The following is a 27,220-nucleotide window of genomic DNA, read 5'->3' on the forward strand; positions in this document are numbered from 1 at the left end:
TACCCTTTGGGCGAATTTTTCCCTTATCAGAAAGAGAATTGGGGGTACTCAAAGAGTATATTGAGGAGAATCTGCAGAAGGGGTTCATTCATCCCTCCACATCCCCGGCCGGGGCGGGAATCTTCTTAGTTGAGAAGAAGGACAAATCCCTGAGACCCTGCGTGGACTACAGGGAACTCAATAAGATCCCGGTAAAGAACCGCTACCCATTGCCCTTGGTACCGGAATTATTCCAGAGTCTCAGGACAGCGTCCATTTTTACTAAGTTGGATCTAAGGGGGTCCTATAATTTGGTCCGCATTTGGGAGGGAGACGAATGGAAAACTGCCTTCCGGATGAGGTTCGGACATTTTGAATGTCTGGTAATGCCTTTTGGTCTGTGCAATGCCCCAGCAACCTTTCAGCATTTCATTAATGATGTGTTCCGAGACTTTCTGGATATCTTTGTGGTCATCTAAGTAGATGACATCTTAATTTTCTCTGCGTCCCTAGAAGAGCATAGGGGCCACGTTAGAAAGGTGCTAGAACGGCTCCGTCTACATGGGCCCATGTAGACGGAGCCGTTCTAGCACCTTTCTAACGTGGCCCCTATGCTCTTCTAGGGACGCAGAGAAAATTAAGATGTCCCCATATTGAGCCATCCGGGCTCATCACTACCTTACATTCTGGAGGTGGACGCATCCAAAAATGCAGTAGGAGCTGTGCTATCCTAGAGGAAGGGTGTCAAGGAATTGATGCACCCCGTGGCATTTCTCTCCAGAAAACTGTCGTCTGCAGAGTGGAACTATGATATTGCAGACTGGGAACTTCTGGCCATCAAGGCAGCTTTAGAGGAATGGAGGTACCTACTGGAGGGGGCTCTGCATCCAATTCTGATCTTCACGGACCATAAGAATTTGGAATACCTGAGGACAGCGAAACGCTTAAGACCACATCAGGCTAGGTGGGCACTCTTTTTCTCTAGATTTGTGTTCCACATAACATATAGGCCTGAATCAAAGAACACTAAACCTGATGCCCTCTCGCGTATGTTTGAAGACCCTGAGGAACCCCACAAACCAGACACCAGCCTGTCTTCTGGGAATTTCCTCGCGTTACAGACCGAGCTACGGTCCCAAATACAGGCTGCATCCGTCGGAATGTCAAGCCCACCAGGAGTATTGCTACAGAATAAGGAAGGACTTTGGTGGAAGGAGGGACGGATCATGGTACCCAAAGAGTCCTGCACCGCAGTTTTGGGTCACTGTCATGATCATCCTCTGGCTGGCCACTTTGGGGTACGGAAGACATTGGAACTGCTGCAACGTACGTTCTGGTGGCCCAGCATGACTATGGATTGTGAAGCGTATGTAAGGACCTGTGCGGTTTGCCAGAGAAACATGCCTTCCAGAAGCAAGGCCTGGGGTCTGCTACGACCTTTACCCATACCTAAGAGACCACGGGACATGATCTCCATCGATTTCATTGTGGAGCTCCCACCATCCCAATACCATACCGCCATTTTTGTGGTGGTGGACCGCCTGTCTAAAATGGCCCATTTTCTGCCCCAGAAAGGTACACCATCAGCTACCGAGACAGCACAAGTTTTTATAAAGGAAGTAGTAAGACTTCATGGGATCCCGAAGGACATCGTCTCAGACAGAGGAGTTCAGTTTACCTCTAAATTCTGGAGAGCACTATGCGAGACTCAAACTGTCATTATCATCAGCATACCACCCGCAGACCAACGGGCAGACGGAACGTACAAACTAGACCCTGGAGCAGTATCTCCGATGCTACACTTCATTCCTCTAGGATGATTGGATGACTCTCTTACCACAGGCCGAATTCGCTTATAACAATGCGAGTCACGCCGCTACTCAGCAATCCCCGTTCTTTGCCAACTACGGATTCCACCCTACGTTTCTACCTAACACAATTCCAGTACTGGCTACACAGGATCTGTTACAATTCTTTTCAGTAAATAACAAGGTGCTTCAGGAGACAAAGTCTCAGGAAGATAGTAAGAGGGCCTGCGATAAAAGAAGGAGGGGCGAACTTGTTCTGCACCCGGGGGACCAGGTCTGGCTGGCCACAACAAATGTGAAAATTCATGGGTCCATTTAAGGTGAGACGGAAAATCAACGAGGTGGCATATGAACTCGTACTCCCCGAATCCTTCAGAATACACCCAGTGTTTCATGTGTCCCTGTTGAATCCCGCGGCATCGGATCCATTCCCGAACCGGAGATCTAGACCTCCAGAGGCCATAGACATTGATGGGGAGGAGGAATTTGAGGTGGAAACAGTTCTAGATTGCAGGAAAAGGAGAGGCCAGACCCAATTCCTTATTAAATGGAAAGGTTATGGCCCGGAGGAAAACTCGTGGGAACCTGCCCAGAACGTTCATGCCCCTAGACTGATCCAGGAGTTTTTTCCGTAATCACCCACACAGGAGAAGACAGTTGGGCATCCGGTGGCTGCCCATGGGGGGGGGGGGCAATGTCAGGGATCAGTGTCCCTGCCACGATACGCCGGGCAGCGCATGCGCAGGACCCCAATGCATTCTAATCAGCAGGCAGCGGGACCCGGCGATCGCGATGGCCACGCATGCGCACTCACGATCGCGGACACGCGCCTGGCACCAATGACAGCGCAGGGCGGGCTACTTAAACAGGAATAGAGGTATGTCAAATTGCCGTTTGGTCTTTTGTGCTCTGTTCCTGATACCTGATCCTGTGTTACTCCGTTGCCGACCTCTGCTTTGTACCTGACCCTGCTGATTGTATCCTGCTTAACCCTTGGCTTGCCTGACCATCCTTCTGCCTGACCCCTTGTACCGCGCTGTCCGCTAGTTACTGAACCCGGCTTGTGACCTCGACCATTCTCTAGCCTCTCCTCCGGTACCTCGCTGCCCGCACGTTGCTGACCTGGCCCGCCTGACTACGCTTCCAGCCACCCAGACGATCCATCCATCCGTCCCTCAGGGATCGTCCCTGGTTACCAGGTCTGCCAGCCTCTTCACAGCAGACTTACCCCGCACTCCTCTGACGGTGCTCTCTACTAGAGATGAGCGAATTATTCAAAAATTCGGTTCGGCTGATTCGCCGAATTTGCCGATTAAATTTGCTTCGTGCCGAATATATTCGCTGAAAATTTAACTTATAAAAAGGGTGTTTCTAGGCTTCAGGGAGCCTTTATATTAGTGCAGAACACTGTACCTTTAATTTAAATGCCCTTGGAGTCTGCTGGGGAAGAGAAATAATACTGTCAGTCAGTATGACATGCAGATGAGTGCCGTCGATCTTAGAATCACCGCACACTTCACTCATTTGGGCAGTCACGGGGCCAAAACCAGAGTGTGGAGCCACAGTGTGGCGGTGGAGGCAGCAGCAATGGGAGGCCATACAGCACCCTATGACAAAATGGAACCCACCAGCAGTGTGAGGAGACCTGAAAGTGGCACATGGCAGAGTGTGGCGATGGAGACAGCAGCAATGGGAGGCCGTACAGGGACCCATGACACACTCTGGACCTGGCAGCAGCATGAGGAGGCGGTACAGGGGCCCATGACAGATTACGGGCCTGGCAGCAGCATGAGGAGTCGGTACGGGGGCCCATGGCAGATTACGGGCCTGGCAGCAGCATGAGGAGGCGGTACAGGGGCCCATGGCAGAGTGGCGGAGCGTAAGCAGCTAAAATTGAAGGCCATACAGAGGCCTATGTTAAAAAGTCCCCCCAGCAGCAGCGTGGGGAGACAACTATCAAGAGTCCAATGGCAGAGTGGCGGAGCAGAAGCAGCTTCAATTGAAGGCCATACACAGGCCTAGGTTTAAAAGTCCCTCACAGTTAATTCCAATAACGAACTCTACTCCTCCGTGCAATCTACTTACGAGACCCTGGGCAGGTCTGGGTCCAATTTGTGGTAGAGACTGGTTTTGTTCAGCCATGCTTGAGCGAGTAATAACAGGTCTGTGCTGCCCTTTGGTGTCTGGCTTAATGCGCACAACACTGAACGTCCCAGCGTTTGTCAACGATTTGCCGTTAAGTGATGCAAACCCGCTGAACCACGTTCATGAGGAGCCGGTACAGGGGGCCATGAATCAGTATGGACCTGGCAGCAGCGTGAGCAGACGACAGAGGCACATGGCGCAGGGTGGCGGTGTAGGCAGCATTATTCTGAAGCCATACACAGGCCTAGGTTAAAAAGCGGAAGCCGTCAGCAGCGTGAGCAGACAACAGAGGCACATGGCGCAGGGTGGCAGTGGAGGCAGCAGCAATGGAAGGCCATACAGCACCCTATCACAAAATGGAACCCACCAACAGTGTAAGGAGACCTGAAAGTGGCACATGGCAGAGTCTGGCGATGAAGTCAGCAGCAATGGGATGCCGTACAGGGACCCATGACACACTCTGGACCTGGCAGCAGCAAGAGGAGGCGGTACAGGGGCCCATGGCAGAGTGGCGAAGCGTAAGCAGCCTAAATTGAAGGCCATACAGAGGCCTATGTTAAAAAGTCCCCCCAGCCGCAGTGTGGGGAGACGACTATCAAGAGTCCAATGGCAGAGTGGCGGAGCAGAAGCAGCTTCAATTGAAGGCCATACACAGGCCTAGGTTAAAAAGTCCCCCCAGCAGCAGCGTGGGGAGACGACTATCAAGAGTCCAATGGCAGAGTGGCGGAGCGGAAGCAGCTTCAATTGAAGGCCATACACAGGCCTAGGTTAAAAAGTCCCCCCAGCAGCAGTGTGGGGAGACGACTATCAAGAGTCCAATGGCTGAGTGGCGATCCGGGAAGTCAGCGTTGTGATTGCAGGTGCAATGCAGAGATTCTATGAGGTGATGCCATGGGTGCGAAGAAGATCATATACCTAGAAATTCTGAAGGACCCTCTGCACACTGGTATATACCCTTTCAAGCAAACTATGCAACAAATAGGGATATTTGGTTCACACATATTGCAATACATGTTTAAGCTGGCCAACTGCGTCAAAGTAATCCACAGTAGCACTTGTGTAGGCAGGGCAGAGTAGGACTGGCCATAGAGGGATTACTTTGACGCAGTTGGCCAGCTTAAACATGTATTGCAATATGTGTGAACCAAATATCCCTATTTGTTGCATAGTTTGCTTGAAAGGGTATATACCAGTGTGCAGAGGGTCCTTCAGAATTTCTAGAGTTAATGTGGTTACACCCCTTTAGCACCTGATGGATAAATGCATGCACTAGCTGTATGGATTTGAGCACAGGGATCTCTTGTTTGTTGTATTGTTGGGTCAGTAGCCAGACCTGAACCTTGTAGCTCTCCCCATTGTGTCTTTTCCCCTATGCTAGCATTGTGTCCACAGTAGCACTTGTGTAGGCAGGGCAGAGTAGGACTGGCCATAGAGGGATTACTTTGACGCAGTTGGCCAGCTTAAACATGTATTGCAATATGTGTGAACCAAATATCCCTATTTGTTGCATAGTTTGCTTGAAAGGGTATATACCAGTGTGCAGAGGGTCCTTCAGAATTTCTAGAGTTAATGTGGTTACACCCCTTTAGCACCTGATGGATAAATGCATGCACTAGCTGTACGGATTTGAGCACAGGGATCTCTTGTTTGTTGTATTGTTGGGTCAGTAGCCAGACCTGAACCTTGTAGCTCTCCCCATTGTGTCTTTTCCCCTATGCTAGCATTGTGTCCACAGTAGCACTTGTGTAGGCAGGGCAGAGTAGGACTGGCCATAGAGGGATTACTTTGACGCAGTTGGCCAGCTTAAACATGTATTGCAATATGTGTGAACCAAATATCCCTATTTGTTGCATAGTTTGCTTGAAAGGGTATATACCAGTGTGCAGAGGGTCCTTCAGAATTTCTAGAGTTAATGTGGTTACACCCCTTTAGCACCTGATGGATAAATGCATGCACTAGCTGTATGGATTTGAGCACAGGGATCTCTTGTTTGAAGATCATATACCGTCGTACTTCCATCCATAAGACGGAACAACCTGCGAACCGGGAGCTTTATTGCCCTGACCCGCTGAGCAGCTTCTGGGATACCCAAGAGGCCCATGGCAGAGTGGCGGAGCGTAAACAGCTTCAATTAAAGGCCATACAGAGGCCTATGTTAAAAAGTCCCCCCAGCAGCAGCGTGGGGAGACGACTATCAAGAGTCCAATGGCAGAGTGGCGATCCGGGAAGTCAGCGTTGTGATTGCAGATGCAATGCAGAAATTTTATGAGGTAATGCTGTGGGTGCGAAGAAGATCATATACCGTCGTACTTCCATCCATAAGACGGAACAACCTGCAAACCGGGAGCTTTATTGCCCTGACCCGCTGAGCAGCTTCTGGGATATCCAAGAGTTTGGCTTCTGTGGGGAATATGGTTGAAAACTGAAACTTAAAGGCATGTTGACGGAAGGGCACCAGTGTCAGTGCTCCGGAGGGAATATAGCTTCAAAGCTGACACTTAAAGGTATATCGACGGTCAGGGACCACAGGAAGTGGAGCTTGCGTCTTAAATCGACTGAATGTGGCAGACGTGAAACGTCTACGGGCCGTATATGAAACGGGTTGTTCCTCTTTCTGGAATAAGTGTTGGAAATGGCCACTCTTTTTGGTGTGGCGTTTTGTCTATTTAATTCCGATAACGGACTCTACTCCTCCGTGCAATCTAGTTACGAGACCCTGGGCAGGTCTGGGTCCAATTTGTGGTAGTGACTGGTTTTGTTCAGCCATGCTTGAGCGAGTAATAACAGGTCTGTGCTGCCCTTTGGTGTCTGGCTTAATGCGCACAACACTGAACGTCCCAGCATTTATCAACGATTTGCCGTTAAGTGATGCAAACCCGCTGAACCACGTTCATGAGGAGCTGGTACAGGGGGCCATGAATCAGTATGGACCTGGCAGCAGTGTGAGGAGACCCGAAAGTGGCACATGGCGCAGGGTGGCGGTGGAGGCAGCAGTATTCGGAAGCCATACACAGGCCTAGGTTAAAAAGCGGAAGCCGTCAGCAGTGTGAGCAGACGACAGAGGCACATGGCGCAGGGTGGCGGTGGAGGCAGCAGTATTCGGAAGCCATACACAGGCCTAGGTTTAAAACTGGAACCCAGCAGCGTGAGCAGACGACAAAGACGCACATGGCAGAGGATGGATCTGGCAGCAGTATGAGAAGGCGGTACAGGGGCCCGTGGCACAGTGTGGTGATGGGGGCTACAGCAACTGGATGCCAGAAAGTGGCCGATAGGGCTATATACTGCATGGAATTATAAAGTTGTGAAGACAGCGGCCTATAAGGCTATACACACTATAACAATCATGACTTGATTGACCATTGGCCTATAAGGCTATACACAGCATGAATATCATGACTTATTCTGAGAGTGGTTTGGAAGGCTATATACAAAAAGTAATTCATGAGCTGTCCGGACAGCGGACAATAAGTACATATATACAAATCAATTCATCAGCTGTCCAGCCAGCGGCCTCAAAGGCGACACATATAGAAAGCAATTCATGAGCTGTTCAGACAGCGGCCTCTAAGGCGACAGATATACAAAGCAATTCCCGAGGTGTTCAGGGAGCGGCCTGAACGGCTAGGTTATTACTAAATATATTTTTGTGGCCAAACATCGGCCTATAAATAGATGTCTACACAGTGACAAAAAATTATGTCGCCAGACAGCGGCCCCTAAGGCGACAGATATACAAAGCAATTCCCGCGAGCGCACAGGGCCCACAGTGTCTGAGGATGGACGTTGGCGCAGAAAGGCAGAGACCAACTGACTACATAGGTGGTTTTTATAGTACTTTATTTTGGCCTCCCTCTCAGCAGGTGTGAAAAAGGCCACCATTTTTGAACGGTAGCGAGGGTCCAACAAGGTGGACAGCCAAAAGTCATCCCTCTGTATGATGGTTATTATTCGGCTGTCGCTACGCAAGCAACTGAGCATGCTATGGGCCATTTGTGCCAAGGAATGCGAGGGACTCCCTGCCTCCATCTCCACAGCATACTGCCACGGTGCGTCTGGGTCCTCTGTCTCCTCCTCCTCCTCTACCAGATGCTCCTGCTCCTCCACTCCTGTCCGCTGAGTGGAAAAACCACCCATTTCACTCAATAATTCCTGAGCACCAATGTCCTCCTCTACCTCCTCCTCTTCTTCCTGTTCTGCCCCCACAGGGGTCATGTGGCGTTGAGATCTGTGCGCCACGTCTACCGCACCCTGACCAGCCATTGTTAACAGCATTTGTTCCAGGACGTGCAACAGAGGAATGACGTCGTTCATCCCATAGTCCTGCCGACTCACGAATAGCGTGGCCTCCTCAAAGGGCCTGAGCAAGCGGCAGGTGTCACGCATGAGCTGCCAATGGCTGACATCTAAGTTACACAGGGGAGTACCTTTATCCGCTTGTAACATCAGGAAATCGGTGATGGCCTTTCGCTGTTTGTAAAGGCGGTCTAACATATGTAGGGTTGAATTCCACCTTGTTGCAACGTCGCAGATCAGGCGATGTTGTGGAATTCCGTTCTGCCGCTGCAGCTCAAGGAGGGTGTGCTTTGCGGTGTAGGAATGGCTGAAATGCATGCAAAGTTTACGTGACATTTTAAGGATGTCTTGCAGTGGGATGGTGGATTTTAGGAACCGCTTGACAACCAGATTGAACACGTGAGCCATGCATGGCGCATGGCACAACCTTCCTTGACGCAGAGCAGACACCATGTTCTTTCCGTTGTCGGTCAACATGGTTCCGATTTTCAGTTTGCGCGGAGACAGCCATCTGTCGATTTCTCTGTTCATTACACTCAGAAGTTCCTCCCCTGTGTGACTACGTTCGCCAAGGCATACCAGGTGCAGCACAGCGTGACACCGTTGCGCCCTGCACATGTGATATGCCGGTCGGGTAATGGGACTTGGCACGGGGGTGGCGGCTGAGGACACGGCGGAAGAAGAGGTGGTAGAGGCGGACATCTTTGCTGGACCAAGGACGTGCAAACGTGGAGGCAAAAGCGGCGTGACCTGTCCAAGTTGCTGGTGCGGCTGTGCCGGCACCACGTTCACCCAGTGGGCCGTAAATGACATGTACTGTCCCTGACCGTAGTTACAGCTCCACACGTCGGCGCTGCCGTGCACTTTGGCAGAGACCGACATGCTCAAAGACTGGCCCACCATCTCTTCTACATGTGAATGCAGGGCTGGCACTGCCTTTTTGGCGAAGAAATGCCGGCTTGGCACTCTCCACCGTGGCTCGGCACAAGCCATCATTTCTCGGAAAGGTGCTGAGTCCACCACTTGGAAAGGGAGGGACTGCAGCACCAGCAACTTGGACAGGAGGACGTTCAGCTTCTGCACCGTCGGGTGCGTGCTCGCAAACTGTCGTCCCTTGGAAACGGATTCCAAGAAAGACTGCTGACGGAATCCGTGAAGAGGAGTAGCAGGAGAAGGAGCATCTGAACGAGCAGAAGATGCCAACGAGCGACAACTCCCCTCAGCAGAGGTGTTGGAGCCTTGACTGGCTGATAGAGGGCGATTGACGTCGGGTGACGGAGCAAGTAACGGAGCGGGTGATGGAGCGGGGGCTGGGGCAGGCAGGACCGCCGTATCTTTATCACGGTTTTCCCAGGCCACCGAATGGCGACGCTGCATATGCTGACGCAACGCTGTAGTCCCAACATTGGCCCCCTGGCCACGCTTGACTTTCTGGCCACATAGTCGACATACGGCTACGTTTACTTCCTCGGGCGGCTTGACGAAAAATTGCCACACCGCCGAGTAGGAAACTTTGCCCCCGCTACTCCTCACTGGCTGACTGCTACTTCCTCCGTGCACACCGGCACCACTACTGGCCGTGGTGGTAGGCTGCAGTGGAGCTGGTGCTCTACTCCGTGGCCATTTGGCTCCACTGACACTGCTGCGACCCTGCTGCCTCCTGGGCAACCCACCGACTGTTTTGCTCGCTGGCAAGCTGGCACCCTCTTCTCCTGATGATGCGGAAGCAATAGCCTGATGACGACGAGGCTGCCAAGTGCGATCAGCCTCATCATCATCAATTAGGGTCTCCGCGTCACTACTAGCCCCCTCGGCTGCGTGTGGGTCAGGAGACAGAACTGTCTCTAGACCGGCTACCGAGCCACTCTCCTCGCCAGTACTTCTTCGCCTGGCTGCTGAAGAGGCGGATGTCTCCCCCCGTTCCTGACCGCACTCTGTTAGCTCTTCCTCACTGTACAGTGGGGCTGAGCCCACAGCATGCGATACTTCGCTTGGTGAGGGAACACCAAAGGACAGGGGCAGGTCGAGGACACGTGATTTCAGTGGGCTTGCTCCCGGGCCATGCCAACTAACGGTTGTGTCTGACGTACCCACCGACCGTTGGCTGTAGGTGTCAGAGGTGACCTGGGAAGAGTAAGACGACCGAGTCAACCAATCGATGACGGCAGGGTTGTCGGTGGAGACACGACCGCTGGATGACACCGGGAGCACTGGCCTCTGGCTGCGACTAGTGCTGCCTCGACCCCTTCCTCTGCTGCCACGTCTGCTCGCTCCTGAAACATTGCCTCCTCTGCCACTCCTCTGCGTGTTGTCTGACATACTCTTTAATTCAATAAGCACCCCAAAAATAAAACCGTATTTAACTCTTTGAACGTACAATAGTGGTTGTGAAGCAGAAAGTCAGTTTATTGTACACAATCGGTCAATTGCAGCTTGCCGTTGGCTGGAAACTGTACGTTTGTGTCACTGGAATGCACTAATCACCCAAAAAATAATACCGCCAGCCGGCGTGTAAATGGATTTAACTCTTTGAACGTACAATAGTGGTTGTGAAGCAGAAAGTCAGTTTATTTTGCACAATCGGTCAATTGCAGCTTGCCGTTGGCTGGAAACTGTACGTTTCTGTCACTGGAATGCACTAATCACCCAAAAAATATTACCGCCAGCCGGCGTGTAAATGGATTTAACTCTTTGAACGTACAATAGTGGTGGTGAAGCAGAAAGTCAGTTTATTTTGCACAATCGGTCAATTGCAGCTTGCCGTTGGCTGGAAACTGTACGTTTATGTCACTGGAATGCACTAATCACCCAAAAAATATTACCGCCACCCGGCGTGTAAATGGATCTAACTCTTTGAACGTACAATAGTGGTTGTGAAGCAGAAAGTCAGTTTATTGTACACAATCGGTCAATTGCAGCTTGCCGTTGGCTGGAAACTGTACGTTTGTGTCACTGGAATGCACTAATCACCCAAAAAATATTACCGCCACCCGGCGTGTAAATGGATCTAACTTTTTGAACGTACAATAGTGGTTGTGAAGCAGAAAGTCAGTTTATTTTGCACAATCGGTCAATTGCAGCTTGCCGTTGGCTGGAAACTGTACGTTTCTGTCACTGGAATGCACTAATCACCCAAAAAATATTACCGCCAGCCGGCGTGTAAATGGATTTAACTCTTTGAACGTACAATAGTGGTTGTGAAGCAGAAAGTCAGTTTATTTTGCACAATCGGTCAATTGCAGCTTGCCGTTGGCTGGAAACTGTACGTTTATGTCACTGGAATGCACTAATCACCCAAAAAATATTACCGCCACCCGGCGTGTAAATGGATCTAACTCTTTGAACGTACAATAGTGGTTGTGAAGCAGAAAGTCAGTTTATTGTACACAATCGGTCAATTGCAGCTTGCCGTTGGCTGGAAACTGTACGTTTGTGTCACTGGAATGCACTAATCACCCAAAAAATATTACCGCCACCCGGCGTGTAAATGGATCTAACTTTTTGAACGTACAATAGTGGTTGTGAAGCAGAAAGTCAGTTTATTGTACACAATCGGTCAATTGCAGCTTGCCGTTGGCTGGAAACTGTACGTTTGTGTCACTGGAATGCACTAATCACCCAAAAAAAATTACCGCCAGCCGGCGTGTAAATGGATTTAACTCTTTGAACGTACAATAGTGGTTGTGAAGCAGAAAGTCAGTTTATTTTGCACAATCGGTCAATTGCAGCTTGCCGTTGGCTGGAAACTGTACGTTTATGTCACTGGAATGCACTAATCACCCAAAAAATATTACCGCCACCCGGCGTGTAAATGGATCTAACTCTTTGAACGTACAATAGTGGTTGTGAAGCAGAAAGTCAGTTTATTTTGCACAATCGGTCAATTGCAGCTTGCCGTTGGCTGGAAACTGTACGTTTATGTCACTGGAATGCACTAATCACCCAAAAAATATTACCGCCACCCGGCGTGTAAATGGATCTAACTCTTTGAACGTACAATAGTGGTTGTGAAGCAGAAAGTCAGTTTATTGTACACAATCGGTCAATTGCAGCTTGCCGTTGACTGGAAACTGTACGTTTCTGTCACTGGAATGCACTAATCACCCAAAAAAAATTACCGCCAGCCGGCGTGTAAATGGATTTAACTCTTTGAACGTACAATAGTGGTTGTGAAGCAGAAAGTCAGTTTATTTTGCACAATCGGCAAACTGCAGCACCAACTATGCATGACAGCCACCAAAAAAAAAAGGGTGTATGTCACTTTAAATTTTCGATTCTTTGATAGCTGTGGCCCTAAGTAACGATTCTGTGTCCCTGAGTAACGATTCTGTGTCCCTGAGTAACGATTCTGTGTCCCTGAGTAACAATTCTGTGGCCCTAAAGTCTCTGTGGCCCTAACTCTGTCCCTTAATACACACAGGTCTGTCTCTCTTGAATGACCGGAGGCTAATGGAGAATTCTAAGATGGCCGCGATTTATAGCTCCACCATTACACAGTTCTGGCTGGCTGCTGATTGGCTAATGCGATCACATGTCATGATTCATGACTCATGAATGCATTATGGGTCAGCGCGCCTTGTCTGCACGCCTTCCCAGAGATCCCCGCCCCATCTTCTCTGTCCATTTTCTCCTGTCGCCACACATGTCGCCGCCATTTTTGGGAAAATTCGATTCGTGCATCCGAAGTTTGCTAATCTTCGGATTCGTCGCGAATCGAATTTTTCCAAATCTTCGGAACGAATTCCACTTCGTCATGTTCGATTCGCTCATCTCTACTCTCTATCATTGTCGGACGTACTCAGGGGTCGCGACCTGGTCTCAGTCTGCTCCAAGTCCATCCCCACCATCAGGGGCCCTGGTGAACAAGCAGATTGGGACTTAGACCCCGCGCCCTGAGGAAATCCGTGCTGTGGACTGATAGAGACGCCGCCAGGCGGATCGTGACAGCTACCCTACAGCTTGAACCCCGGTGTTAATCACTCTTCCACTGTCCACACACCCCCTCACACCAGACACACCACAAAAAGTAGCCTGCCACCACCCAACAGTTTATCTGCAGAACGGTCTGTTGAGACACCACACACACACACACAGATCTCCGTCTGGCAGATCTGTTACCTTTGCAATCTGCATACAATCTGCCCACACACAGTGCAATTGTATACAGATTGGCAATGAGCTTGACAAAGCGTTAAAAGGCACTAAAATACAATACAATCTAATCTAATCCAATCTAATCTCTCCGAAGATATGAGCACGTGCTTAAATACACAGAAGTCACTAATTAATTTTAAGATTTAATTTCCTGAAAGTGGGCAGTGCATAAAATATGTACAAAATATAAAAAGTTACAGAAATACAAAAAATACAAGAAGACACACAAATGACTATTCACTATGAAATTAAAAGGGAATAAAACAGAATAAAATGTTTTACCAAGATCTATCCTGCGACTGGAGCAAGCCAGCGCGTCAGCAATCCGTCAGTCAAATCAAACTGGCTCCATACGAATCACCAATGTCCCAATGTCTGGGTACTCCTTTTATGGGGATATGGACATAGGCGGGACATTAGTCCTCAGCCAATTGACCATGGGGGGCTGCTCCTGTACCTGCCCACAGGATGTTCTGGATGCTAAACTGCCCAAGTTCAATCGGACCAAGACCGGCTTGACACACCAAGTTGGGGATTGGATTTCTGACACCAGCGCATCAGTCCGATCGCGACAGTACCAAACACCATTTGACTGTCGCAATCCAGCGCCACCTAACCATTCCCTGCATTTTCCTGGCATTCTACCTAATCCACAAATATGGTTTTTATATGCAGATGTAGCCTACAGAATGCCCTAACAGAAGGGAGCATGTTCATCTCTCTGCAACTAATATTTTAGCTTTTTTGAGAGATTAAACATACCCCTTTTGATGGATGGATATACCTTTAGCTCCCTGCTGTCATGAAGCCGGAATGTCTGGAACCACTTCCTTTAAACCGGTTTCACCAGTAGGTGACAACCTTATTAATACAAAGGTGTAACATCCCCCAATCCGGGTCTTTCAGCCTAATTGATGCCTCTGTGTCTGAGTCCCTCTGACTGAATATACAGTACATCCTTAATGATAATGGAATGCCCTTACATATTGCTACTGATCGCATCTTATCCACTCAAATCTGTACATTTACGTCACATGCACGTTACATCATGTCACATGCACGCTACACTTGTCAATGGGAAGGGTACATGATATGATTATAGGTAGTGTAAGTTGTAAGTTGGCAAGTTTAGGGATTTTTGGGAGGAAAAAGTTTAAAGGCATTAACATAGTACCTCAAGGAGCAGAGCATTAGGACGAAGTCACAAGAATTCAAGGTTCATACATTTTATGGCCACCTGGCCAGTCATTCCATAAGATATATTCTGTATGGGCTAAGGAAATAAGCATTTTTGCTTTCTGAGGGAAATACCGCATTGACATTTTACGTATTGCATGCGATATTTGGGAGAAAATGTGTCATGTGACCCAAATACCACATGTGATATGCTTTAGTGAATTGAGCACAATGTCTTTTTTTTTTTCCCTCAGACTGTATATAAAAACTTTGCAGACTTTCTTAAGCATTTTTGCTATTCCACTTTTCCAGAGGTAGCAAGCAGGCAGATCACATGTAAAAATCTAGAGCTATTTTGCAGCACAGTTATTAAGCCTACTTGGAAAGGAAGCAATTTATGAGCGGCTGAACCCAGAGTGTCAGAGGTGTTGGGAAGCACAAGATCAGGGCAAACACCGAGGACAAGCATTCTCATGTGGCCCCTGTGGCGGTCCAGTTAATAGTTAGGCCAGAGTAAACTCCAAAATTGTTAATGAGAGATGGCCCCTGCAGGGGTAGTGCTAAACTAATATTTTATAATGTGCAGAAGCTTGCATTCAAACATACAGTATATACCCATGTAGACTGTGTGCACAATTATTAGGAAAATTGTATTTGAGGATTAATTTCTTCTACTACTTTCTACTCTGCTTTTAACTTCTCTACTTTTAACTCTTTACTTTCTCCACCTCCACCCAGTACCTCACTCACTGCTCACGAGATTGCAAATAATTTCAAAAACAAGATTGACGCAATTCATAGGGGCATAGCCACTGCACAGACAGGCATCCCACTTATCATACCTTATACTAAACCTCCCTCAAAACTTTCCTCTTTTGAGCTTGCTACTACGGAAGAGGTCACTAAGGTTTTCTCAGAAGCCCGTCTCACTACCTGCCCCCTGGATCCTGTCCCCTCACAACTACTACGGTCACCCTCCTCTTCCATCCTATGCTCCCTCACTCACATCTTCAATCTTTCCCTTTCTACTGGTGCCTTCCCCTCCCCTCTAAAGCATGTGCACATCACTCTCATACTTAAAAAGCCCTCCCCGGACCCCACCAACCTGAACAACATAAGACCCATCTCCCTACTGCCATTTACCTCTAATCTCCTAGAACGCTTAGTCTACAATCGCCTAAGCTGCCACCTCACTGACCACAACCTTCTTGACCCTTTACAGTCTGGCTTTCGCTCACTACACTCCACTGAAACTGCCCTACTAAAACCCACTAATGATCTACTAACTGCTAAAACCAATGGCCACTACTCCATACTCTTACTACTTGACCTCTCTGCGGCTTTTGATAAGGTTGACCATCCCCTCCTCCTCAAAAAACTCCACTCTCTTGGCCTCAGAGACTCTGCTCCTGGTTCTCCTCCTGCCTATCGCTGCGGTCCTTCAGTGTTACCTATAACGCTGCCTCCTCCTCTTCACTCCCTCTTTCTGTAGGGGTCCCTCAAGGTTCTGTCCTTGGACCCCTTCTCTTCTCCAGCCACACCTCCTCCCTTGGTCACTTGATAAACTCCCATGGCTTTAAGTACCATCTCTATGCTGATGACATACAAATCTATCTTTCTACCCCTCACCTCACCCCTTCAGTTTCCACTCACATTACTAACCTACTAAGTGACATATCGGCATGGATGTCACTCCACTTCCTCAAACTCAATCTTTGCAAAACTGAGCTCTTAGTATTCCCTCCAGCCCGTGCCCCCTCCCCTGACTTCTCCATCAAGATCAATAACACAATCATCAGTCCCTCCCCTCATGCCAGGGTACTAGGTGTAATCCTAGACTCCCATCTGTCCTTTCAGCCCCAAATCCGATCACTGTCCAAATATTGTAGACTTCACCTCTCCAAGATACGCCCGTTCCTAACCTTGGAAACCACTAAGCAACTTATTCACTCCCTTGTTATATCTCACCTTGACTATTGTAACTCCCTCCTCATTGGCCTAACTCATAGCAGGCTATCCCCTCTTCAGTCTATCATGAATGCTGCTGCCAGACTCATCCACCTTACTAACCATTCTGTATCTGCCACCCCTCTCTGCCAATCCCTCCACTGACTTCCTGTTGCCCAATGGATAAAATTCAAAGCACTGAACACCTTGTACTTCTGGGCAGGTTGCGGTTCTGAAATATGACAGCATTGGAGGATAATGGGTTTCTAGTTGCTTCACGTTTGATTCTTCTCAAATCTATGACAGTTAATGTGCATCTTTTTTTTTTCTTAACACATTTCTTATGACCCTGTTGACTATTTGCAACAAAACGTTTGATGGTTTTGTGATCACGCCCAAATGTCTAAATTACACAAATGCACATCACCTTATATGCTTAAATCCTATAAGCATTCAAATTTGTCATGGATATGCTAAGTTTTGACTCTCCTTAATAGGAAATGGGTAAATGAATTTCTTAATGGGTATTGAAAGTTCAGAAGGATGTTGGTCTCGGATCCATGGTAGACTTCTCAAAGTTATAGGTGTAAAATTCTTTTAAGCTGGATCCAGAATTTAAAAGACTGTGAGGTGCACCAGTCTAATATCCTTGCTAAATGGGCTGCATGTGCTTTATTGAATTCATATGGTATAGTGTGTTTATACATACATGGGTACATACTGTATGTTTGAATGCATACAAGCATGTGCACGTTATACAATGTTCGTGTAACACTACCCCGCAGGGGTCACTTGTCCCAAGTGTTTGCCCTGAACTTGCAAAATTCCTGACACTCTGGGTTCAGATATATTTTCACAGTACAGTATATTAATGCAAAAGACACAATTCTTTAGTAACACCTCTATATTAAACATGCTCAAAAGAGTAGGCCACAGAAATAATGGGTTTATGATATACAACACCAGTTAATGCATAACAGCAGAAAACTAGTAAATTCCTGAAATCCTTCTAGCCATAAAATCCCTTAAACCTTCCAAGGCCCCTAGTCTAGATGACTTTTCTGCCCTATACTATGTCGACATTCTCGCTCCCCATATCAATCATTTTTGTAACCATCTATAATCTCTCCACGATTTCCACACTACCTCTCTACAAGCCCATATAGCCGTATTGCCCAAATCTGACAAAGACTACCTGAACCCTCATAACTACCATCCAATATGTCTCTTTAACATGGACATTACATTATTAGCATCCAGGTTGAACTGTTTCATATCCACGTTAATCCATAAAGACCAGGTGGACTTTGTCCCAAGCAGGCAGGCTCCTGATAATACCAGAAAAGTCACACATCTTATATACCTACCTATTACATCATAATAAAGTACAAGACATGCTGCTCTCCTTCGATATGCACAAAGCATTTGATGCTATCTCTTGGGACTACTTATATTACATATTGCATAGATGGGGCTTTGGGCAACACTTCACCTCTTAGCTAAAATCCCTTTACTCCCACTCATTAGCCGCTGTTAAATATCTTAATTATTACTATTCCCCATTCCCGATTGAACGAAGTACCCGACAGGGCTGCCCCCTCTTGCCTCTATTTGTTTTAGCCTTAGAGCCTTTAGCGCTCCTCATCAGAGAGAACCCAAATATCCATGGCATCTCCTCCGGCCATCGTTCTTATAAAGTTAGCTTGTTTGTTGATGACCCTGACCTAACCCATCCTTTCACTACCGAATCTGTTTTTTGTCCTCACCTCGTTTTCACAGATCTTGAACCTTTGTGAATCAATGAAGATCACTGTTTTAGTGTCACTATTGATGTCAATGTCAGTCAGTCACTGTACCTACCAGTCAGCGTTCAGCTAGTGCCAGATTGCCTGCCACACTATCACAGTTCAAGTCACTGATCACTGCCATTACCAGCATAGCGTCATAGTTGTGTAAATTCCAGAATATATACCATATATCATTGTAGATGCTATAACTTTCGCACAAACCAAATAATATACACTTATTGGGATTTTTTTTTTAAGACACATGTAGACATGCAATGCACAATTCATAGCAGACTGAATCTAAATTTGGACAATTTTTTTTGTTATTTGCAGATTCGGATGTATCTGAATCTCCAAATAACAATAGGAACAAATTTAATTAAAATTCCTTCGGTTTCCTTTATTTGTTTTCTAATGATTTCCAAATTTTTGTAATGATTCTGATCAGTTGAAAATTTATTGACCTATCCAAATTCTGTGTGAAAAATAGTTGGTTGTTGAGGAATGGGCTGGCAAGTCGGCCGCCGTGTCTTTAACGACTAATGACTCATCAGATATCAGCGAGTTTCTCACTGCCAGCTTAATGTAAACAAAAGAGAAAAACAGGCCCCCCTCGGTCCTGGTATGAATTTTAAAGGGTACCCCACGCCAAACTATTTGGCCCTTATCCGAGCATGCATTGCAGCAGGCCAGGAAAGGGGGAGCTTTGAGTGCCCCCCCAGACTATACCAGGCCATATGCACTCAACATGGAGGTGCTTTGGGGCAGGGGGGCTCCCCCTCCAAGCATCTTGTCCCCATGTTGATGAGGACAAGGGCCTCTTCCCCACAACCCTGGCCTAGTGGCTGTGGGAGGAGTGGGTGACTTATCAGAATCTGGAGACCCTCTTTAACAAAGGGGCCCCCAGATCCTGGCCCCCCACCTTTGTGAATGTGTATGGGGTACTTGATACCCTGACTCATTCATCAAAAAGAAAGTCATAATTGATAAAACACAAGTCCTTTTATTAAAAAAAACCAAAACATAAAAATGCTGACCCGAACAAAAAAAAAGAAGGAAAGAAACCCGCCACTCACTGAACATGACTGCTCCCATCTGGGTATACAGCTGAATGACAGGTAAAGGCAGGGTTACCCGGTGATGTAACCAGATGTATACCAGACTCTTATCCGAACACGCAGCCTGGCAGGCCAGGAAAGGACAAAGGTCTCCTCTGGCCCATGCCAGACCACATGCCCTCAACATGGTAGGGTTATTTGGGCAGGTGGCTCCCCTTCAAAATATTGTCCTTGTGTAGATGGGGACAAGGGCCTCTTCCGCACAACCCTGGGCAGTGGCTGTGGGGGTCTGCAGGCAAGGAGATTATTGGAATCTGGAAGCCCCCTTTAACAAGGGGGCTACAAATCCTACCCCCCTTCCTATGTGAATTAGTATGGGGTATATAGAGCTTATTAAAAGCAAAACAGCTGTTTTTTTTACAAGTCCTTTATTAAAATAAAACCACCGATCCCAACTAAACAAAAAAAAATGCTATCTGTCATTCGGGAATGATAAATATGGAGACGGGTTACCCGGTGACGTCACCGGGCGATCCCGCCCCATAAAGACTAGTCTGTCCAATGAGAGGTAGACATGGGGGTGGGGTAACCTAATTACATCGCGTAGCCCCTGCCCCTATGTTTGACAGCAAACATCTATCATTCGGCTGTGTCCCTGAATGGGTAGCAGTTGTGTTCAGCCGGCAGTGGATTTTTGTTTTCCATTCAGTTGTGTGTGCGTGTGTGTGTTTTTAAATGCAGGTCAAAAACTGCTTACTTTTTGGGGGTGAATGAGTAGGGGTAACCCTATAAAATCCATATGAGACCTGAATGGCCTGGTATTGATGGAAGGGGGTTCCCCTGCAATGTTTTGTTTTTTTTTGTTTTTTTTTTGCTTTGCATTTCCAGAATTTTTAATGTTTGTTTTTTTCTTTACATTCCCTGCTAACAGCTGATGAGTCATCGGTTGTGAAGGCTGGCTTGGCTTGTCAGACCATTCCTAAACAACTAGCTATTCTTCACACACAAGTGATGGCTGTAACACATATGCAAGTCACACTTCCAGTGCATTTCAGGGAGCACAGGATAGTGCCCTTTTGGATTATTTGGTTTATATGCAGCTTACAAATTATATGAAGCATCTGTGTGGGACCAATGTTGTTTAAGCATGTGGGAAATGACACAGTACATTTGGTGAATGCACATTATTCGAATTACTCCCATTTGGAGTGGGAGGGGCTTATATCTCTTGCACCCTGTAATACTTTACTATATAAGTAAAGTGTCAGAGATTGGGGGTTTTGGCTCTGGTGAAGAGGAGTTGACCCTGGAAGCACTCAATCTGCGAGTACATTATTTGCTTTTAATATTAGCAAATAAATTACTCAATAATAAATGGTGTATTATGGTAATGCTCTAGGCTGGTGCACAGTCTTTTCATTTGTTCTATAGCAGAAGTGGTATGGATGTTTCCGCAAACTGATGCCAACTCCTTGCATACTGCTTCCTGCAGACCCTGTCCACTAACCTGGTCTCAGAACACTGTCTTAAACGTACAGTAGATGAAGGCAGTGAGGAAGAGAATAAGGGAATGGACTTGTTCTGGTCTTCAACTGAAGAGACCATTATATCTTCTCTGGTCAAGGAAGCCGACCCATTGGTTCTCAGATCTGCAGTGCCAGAATTCACATCTCAAAATCAGTAGTTAGAGGACTGAGAGGACTCTGCAATGTCATTATCAGCAGAAAATGTAGATACTGTCCAAATACATGGAAACAATAAGAAGCCGATGAAGATGAAGCCGAACCTATTGAATCCCAGGAACCACAAACAAAACCCCTAAACAGTCTGTGCTATGAAACACTGGGAGAAAGCTCAGCAGAGGTAATTTATACTACTCAAAATACTGATGACAAGCTGACCCTCCTTACTACAAGTTTGGTAGGGGGAGACTTAAACTCCCACCTTTACACACCTAGGCAAACAATCTCCACATTGATGGTGTATGAATAAGACAACCTCACCCTCTTGACAATTGGTGGAAGGTTCTCTTGTTGAATTCATGTGTCAATGAGGACTACAGTATCTGGACCTATGTACATATTAATCTGGGTTTATATTTAGTTACTTGTTTAAGTTAAGTCTGTAGGAAAGTTATAGAGTCCACAAACCAAGGTATATATATCTGACAAATGATCAATCCTGATGTACTGATGGCCCATCTCATTTTTTGAAGACGCCAGGATAGTACAAATTGTGATGTACATGTGACATGAATGTACAGATTTGAGTAGATAAGATATGACAATGTAATATAATGTACCTCCACCCAGTACCTCACGTACCGCTCACGAGATTGCTAACCACTTCAAAATCAAGTTAGCAATTCTTAGGGACATCGCCACTGCTCAGACATCCACCCGACTTAGCATTCCTCACACAATAACCCCCTCAACACTTCGCTCTCTTGACCTTGCTACTACCAAAGAGGTCACTAAGGGTTTCTAAGAAGCCCGCCTCACCACCTGCTCCCTGGACCCTGTCCCCTCACAACTCTTACGGTCAACCTCCTCTTCCATCCTATGCTCCCTCACTCACATCTTTAATCTTTCTCTCTCCACCAGTACCTTCCCCTCCCCTCTAAAGCACGCGCACATCACTCCCATACTTAAGAAACCCTCCCTGGGCCCAACCGACCTGAACAACTTAAGACCCATCTCCCTACTGCCATTTACCTCTAAACTCCTAGAACGCTTAGTCTATAATCGCCTGAGCTCCCATCTCACAAACAACAACCTTCTCGACCCTTTACAGTCTAGCTTTCGCCCCCTACACTCCACTGAAACTGCCCTACTGAAACTCACCAATGACCTACTAACCACAAAAAACAATGGCCACTATACTGTACTCCTACTACTTGACCTCTCTGCAGCTTTTGACATGGTTGACCACCCCCTTCTCCTCAAAAAACTACACTCTCTTGGCCTCAGAGACTCCACTCTTTCCTGGTTCTCCTCCTATCTATCGCAGCGCTCCTTCAGTGTTACCTATAACGCTGCCACCTCCTCTTCACTCCCTCTCTCTGTTGGGGTCCCTCAAGGTTCTGTCCCCGGACCCCTTCTCTTCTCCATCTACACCTCCTCCCTTGGCCAATTGATAAACTCCCACGGCTTCAACTACCATATCTATGTCAACGACACACAAATCTATCTCTCTACCCCCCACCTCACCCCCTCAGTCTCCAATCGTATCACTAGCCTACTAAGTGACATATCGGACTAGATGTCACTCCACTTGCTCAAACTCAACCTTTCCAAAACTGAGCTCCTAGTTTTCCCCCCAGCCCATGCCCCCCCCCGACTTCTCCATCAAGATCAACAACACTATCATCAGTCCCACCCCTCACGCCAGGGTATTAGGTGTAATCCTACACTCCAATCTGTCCTTTCAGCCCCAGGTCCAATCGCTGACAAACTCATGTAGACTTCACCTCCGCAACATCTCCAAAATACGACCGTTCCTAACCTCGGAAACCACTAAGCAACTCATTCACTCCCTTATTATATCACGCCTTGACTACTGTAACTCCCTCCTCACTGGCCTACCTCATCGCAGGCTATCCCCACTTCAGTCCATCATGAATGCTGCTGCCAGACTCATTCACCTTACTAACCATTCTGTTTCTGCCACCCCTCTCTGCCAATCCCTTCACTGGCTTCCAATTGCCCAATGGATAAAATTCAAAACACTAACACTGCCATAAAGCCATTCATAACACTGCCCCAAATTACATCACCGATCTTGTCTCTAAATACCACCCAAACCGTACTCTCCGCTCCTCGCAAGACTTCCTACTCTCTAGCTCCCTTGTCTCCTCCTTCCATGCTCGTCTCCAGGATTTCTCCAGGGCTTCTCCCATCCTCTGGAACTCCCTACCCCAATCTATCAGACTATCGCCTACTCTGCTCACTTTTAGGCGCACTCTGAAAACCCATCTCTTAAGGGAAGCCTGTGGGTTTTTTTTTAATATGTGATTAATAAAAAAAACTAAAATCAGTCCTGCTATACAAGGTTTTTTACTTTGTACAAATGTACAACTTTGCAAGTAGTTTATGGGGATCCCCTAGAAATGATATTTAAAGGAATTTGTTTTTCTTTTTTTACTTTAAGCATTGAAAAATGACTGCCCCTTTTAAAAATGGTACTTTTTAAAAATAAATTTCACTGATTCATGTTCCTTAGGGCAGTACCCGAGTCTAACTACCCCTTTTTATGGCCAATAACCTGCATATAAGCCTTCAAAATGACCACACTTGAATTTACAAGTTTGAGTCGCATACTGTAGACTTGCATTGAGTTTGAAGTTCATTGTCGAACTATAGTTAAGTTCAAATGTTCAACTGCGAACTGAACAGGGGGGTGTTTGGTCCATCGCTAACTACAAAATTTGAAAGAAAAAAAAAGCAATATATTTTAGTTTTCCCAGCACAATGTTTGCGTAATTTGCACACCCTCATAAATTTACCCCAAAATATTCTCAACAAAGTCTGCTGTTTAAAATATCACATTAGTGCAACTTTGATGTAATGTAGCAGAATAGTAAATCCCAAAGTAAACGTATGCATTTTACTTTGAGAGAGCTTTCTTTCCCTTTTGATGTTGTATTGTGATGCACACAGTGATAAAAAAACAGTTTGCATAAATTTAGTGTAACATTAGGATAACATTAAGATGGGTTGAGGATGGCACAAATTATTATAACCATGACTTTTTTATAGGTATGCAATTGCTAAGGATTTTAATGATCTTGCATTGACTTGCGTGAGCATAGATGCACATTGAATACAAATGTAATTCAGATCCTCCAGCATTATTAGTGCAGCTTAGGAATTATTGAGGGGAGGGAATATTTTTGATTAGCCTCATACACATGGTCGATTTAATTTATACAAACTAAAAGGTGCTGCAGATAGCAGCTGACTATGTAAATGAAGAGCTGTGTGCTGTTGTATGTTTGTATATGCGTATATTTGGGTAAACCCACATAGAGCGTTTAGGTGTATGCCATGAGAAATGAATGGTTGTAGGCAGCTGTTTATATGCTTGTGTGCTATATGCGTGTTTACGTGAGTACTGGTGTATACCCATGTACATTTCTATTGGTGGCTGCATGCAGGACTTGTGCTTCCCAGGTGCAAATAAACGCACCACTTTTATGTATTATATATAAAATAGATTTTATATTTGTATTTTTTATTTGTATATTATTTACACTTTTTTTTTACTTTTAAATTTCTTCTTGGGGGTTCTGGCTTTGAACATTGCAGATCTGATCCTGAGCCTCCCATGCAAATTTGAAGCAGCAGATCACTATTATTTCCAATCTATTACTGGCTGCATTCAGCCTGCAGTGGATAACCATAGGATGTAAACAGACGCCAATCTGATCCTCCAAAAAAGAGACAGATGGGGATCCATTCCCTTTCTGTCCATCGGATCATATGGGATGGCAGTCAGGTTGAAATGAACAGGCGGTCCATTTACATCCAACAGCCCACAGAGGACAGCGGGCTGTGTCTGCTCTGCAGCAGCAGAGCAGACAGGGACCTCTCATCCACTTGCTCAGCGGAGAGATACCCTGCTGAGCAAGCCGATCTGCTGACTGAATAAAGCCTCTGTCACACAGGATGGACCAGTTTACTCTATCTGCTAAAATCAGATGCTTGCCTACTTGTTTTAAATGTAGAAAAGTACATTGCTACACTAAAAATGTTTACATTGATAAAGAGATTTTACCTATTGAACCTAAGCTATACCTGGCTAAGCATACCAGAAAAAACAACCCAATAAATTGTGTAAACTTTACTCTGTGCAATTAACAATAAGACAATTTTAATATACAGGACCTGATTTACTAGTAGTAAGTGTACAATGCCAGCAAGTGTGAATGGTGTTCACAATTACATAACTATTTATAATGCATAATAATTCATGCTCCATGAATGGTGTCAAGAGGTGTACAGTTGGTAATGTCCATATAGCAGAGACTCTACATTAACAAAAAATAAATGAATCCTAAGTAAACAAAAGCCAAGTTTTGGAACAAATATATTAAAATTGGGATAGCATAAAACTTGATGTACTATATATAACTGGATATTTACACCAGAGATTGTTGATACAGGAAATAATTGATTGTCTTTGGGTTGTCGGGAACACATTTTCTTTGACCATGCTTTTATAGGGTTTTTCATCTTCCTCTGGATCAACTAAAGGTATATACTCTCCGGCCACTATTACACCACCACCACCAGTCTGAACCGTTGATACAGCCAAATTCTGAACCTACCATCTGAATGTCGCAGCAATGATTCTACCCATTCTCTTCTGACCTCAACAAGGCATTTTCATCCACACAACTGCCACTCACTGGATATTTTCTCTTTTTCAAACCATTTTCTATAAACCCTAGAGATGGTTGTGCATGAAAATCCCAATAGATCAACAGTTTTTGAAATACTCAGACCAGCCCATCTGCTACCACCAGCCATGTCATGCATGTTCAAAGTCACTTAAATCCCCTTTCTTCCCCATTCTGGTGCTCGGTTTCAACTTCAGCCAGTTCTCTTCACCACGTCTAGATGCCTAAATGCATTGAGTTGCTGCCATGTGATTGACTGATTAGCATGTTGTGTTACTAAGCAATTGACCAGCTGTACCTAATAAAGTGGTCAGTGAATGTAGGGTTCCTGTATATTGTTTTCTACTTATTTATTTCTTCTAATAGTTGAACTAGATGGAATTGTATCTTTTTTTAACCACTTGTCGACCACCTCACGTAGGAGTACGGCGGCAAGGTGACCTTCTGCCCTGCATCACGTATATAATACATGATCCAGCTCTTCTGGGTAGCCGCCCCGGCCGTGCTGTGGTTAGTTACAGCACAAGCCAATCAGCAAGTCCCGGCCAATAATTGATGGCTGGGACACGCTGATCAGCAAAGCAAATGATATGACAAAAATATGTAGCAGAATACATTTTAGCCTAAATGTATGAAGAAATTTGATTTTTTAAATTTTTTTATTGGATATACAGTGGGCAAAAAAGTATTTAGTCAGCCACCAATTGTGCAAGTTCTCACACTTAAAAAGATGAGAGAGGCCTGTAATTGGCATCATAGGTAGACCTCAACTATGAGAGACAAAATTAGAAAAAAAATCCAATCACATTGACTGATTTGGAAAGAATTTATTTGCAAATTATGGTGGAAAATAAGTATTTGGTCAATATCAAAAGTTCATCTCAATACTTTGTTATATATCCTTTGTTGGCAAACACTGTTTATTTCAGTGAACTGCGTCACTACGTCGCATCTACGCGCCGGACATAGTTCCGGCAGAACACCATCTTGGTACACCAGGTTCTTACATAGTACACCCATACTCTGTGGTGTGACAGCCTGTTTTCATCCTACAAAATGTGAGTGTTTACTTGGCGTTTTTATATGTTTACACTGAAATAAACATTGTTGCACTATGGAAGATCTGTTCTTTGTCCTTTCATGGCCCTAAAATGGTACTTGTAATTTTGCTACACTACGATTACCTGCCTGTGAAAGGGGAATCCAAGCCTTAAGCGAACAACCAGTGAGGGTCTGTGAAACCAGTGGAGCCTGTTTGGTCTGGTCTGGAGATTTCCTATATAGGATCCAGGGTGATCCATAAGGCGTTTTGACCCTTTTGGGTTGCATTCAGGAGGTGAGGGGCAATCCTGCCATTTAAGGATATCAATTTACCATTTGCACTTGCACTGCAGCACTTGTTTGAAGATTGAAGCACCTTCTTTACATTTTTTGCTATTTGCACCTGGTTGGAAATGTGTTCATATTTAT

General features: G+C 46.1%; 1 protein-coding gene across 1 annotated transcript in view; it reads left to right on the top strand.

Moving 5' to 3' along the window:
• The first annotated feature begins 734 nt into the window (after nt 1-734).
• Nucleotides 735-27,220, top strand: part of LOC149469323 (uncharacterized) — a 47,607-nt gene continuing 21,121 nt past the window's right edge. Inside the window, exons 1-2 of the mRNA XM_089669400.1 lie at nt 735-943; nt 989-1,208. Of these exons, the coding sequence (XP_089525526.1) occupies nt 735-943; nt 989-1,208 (429 nt within the window). The remainder of the gene's footprint in view (nt 944-988; nt 1,209-27,220) is intronic.

This window comes from Staurois parvus, unplaced genomic scaffold, assembly GCF_062004578.1.
Source record: "Staurois parvus isolate SC_StPar_1 unplaced genomic scaffold, SC_StPar_1.0 ptg000074l, whole genome shotgun sequence".
NCBI lineage: Eukaryota > Metazoa > Chordata > Amphibia > Anura > Ranidae > Staurois > Staurois parvus.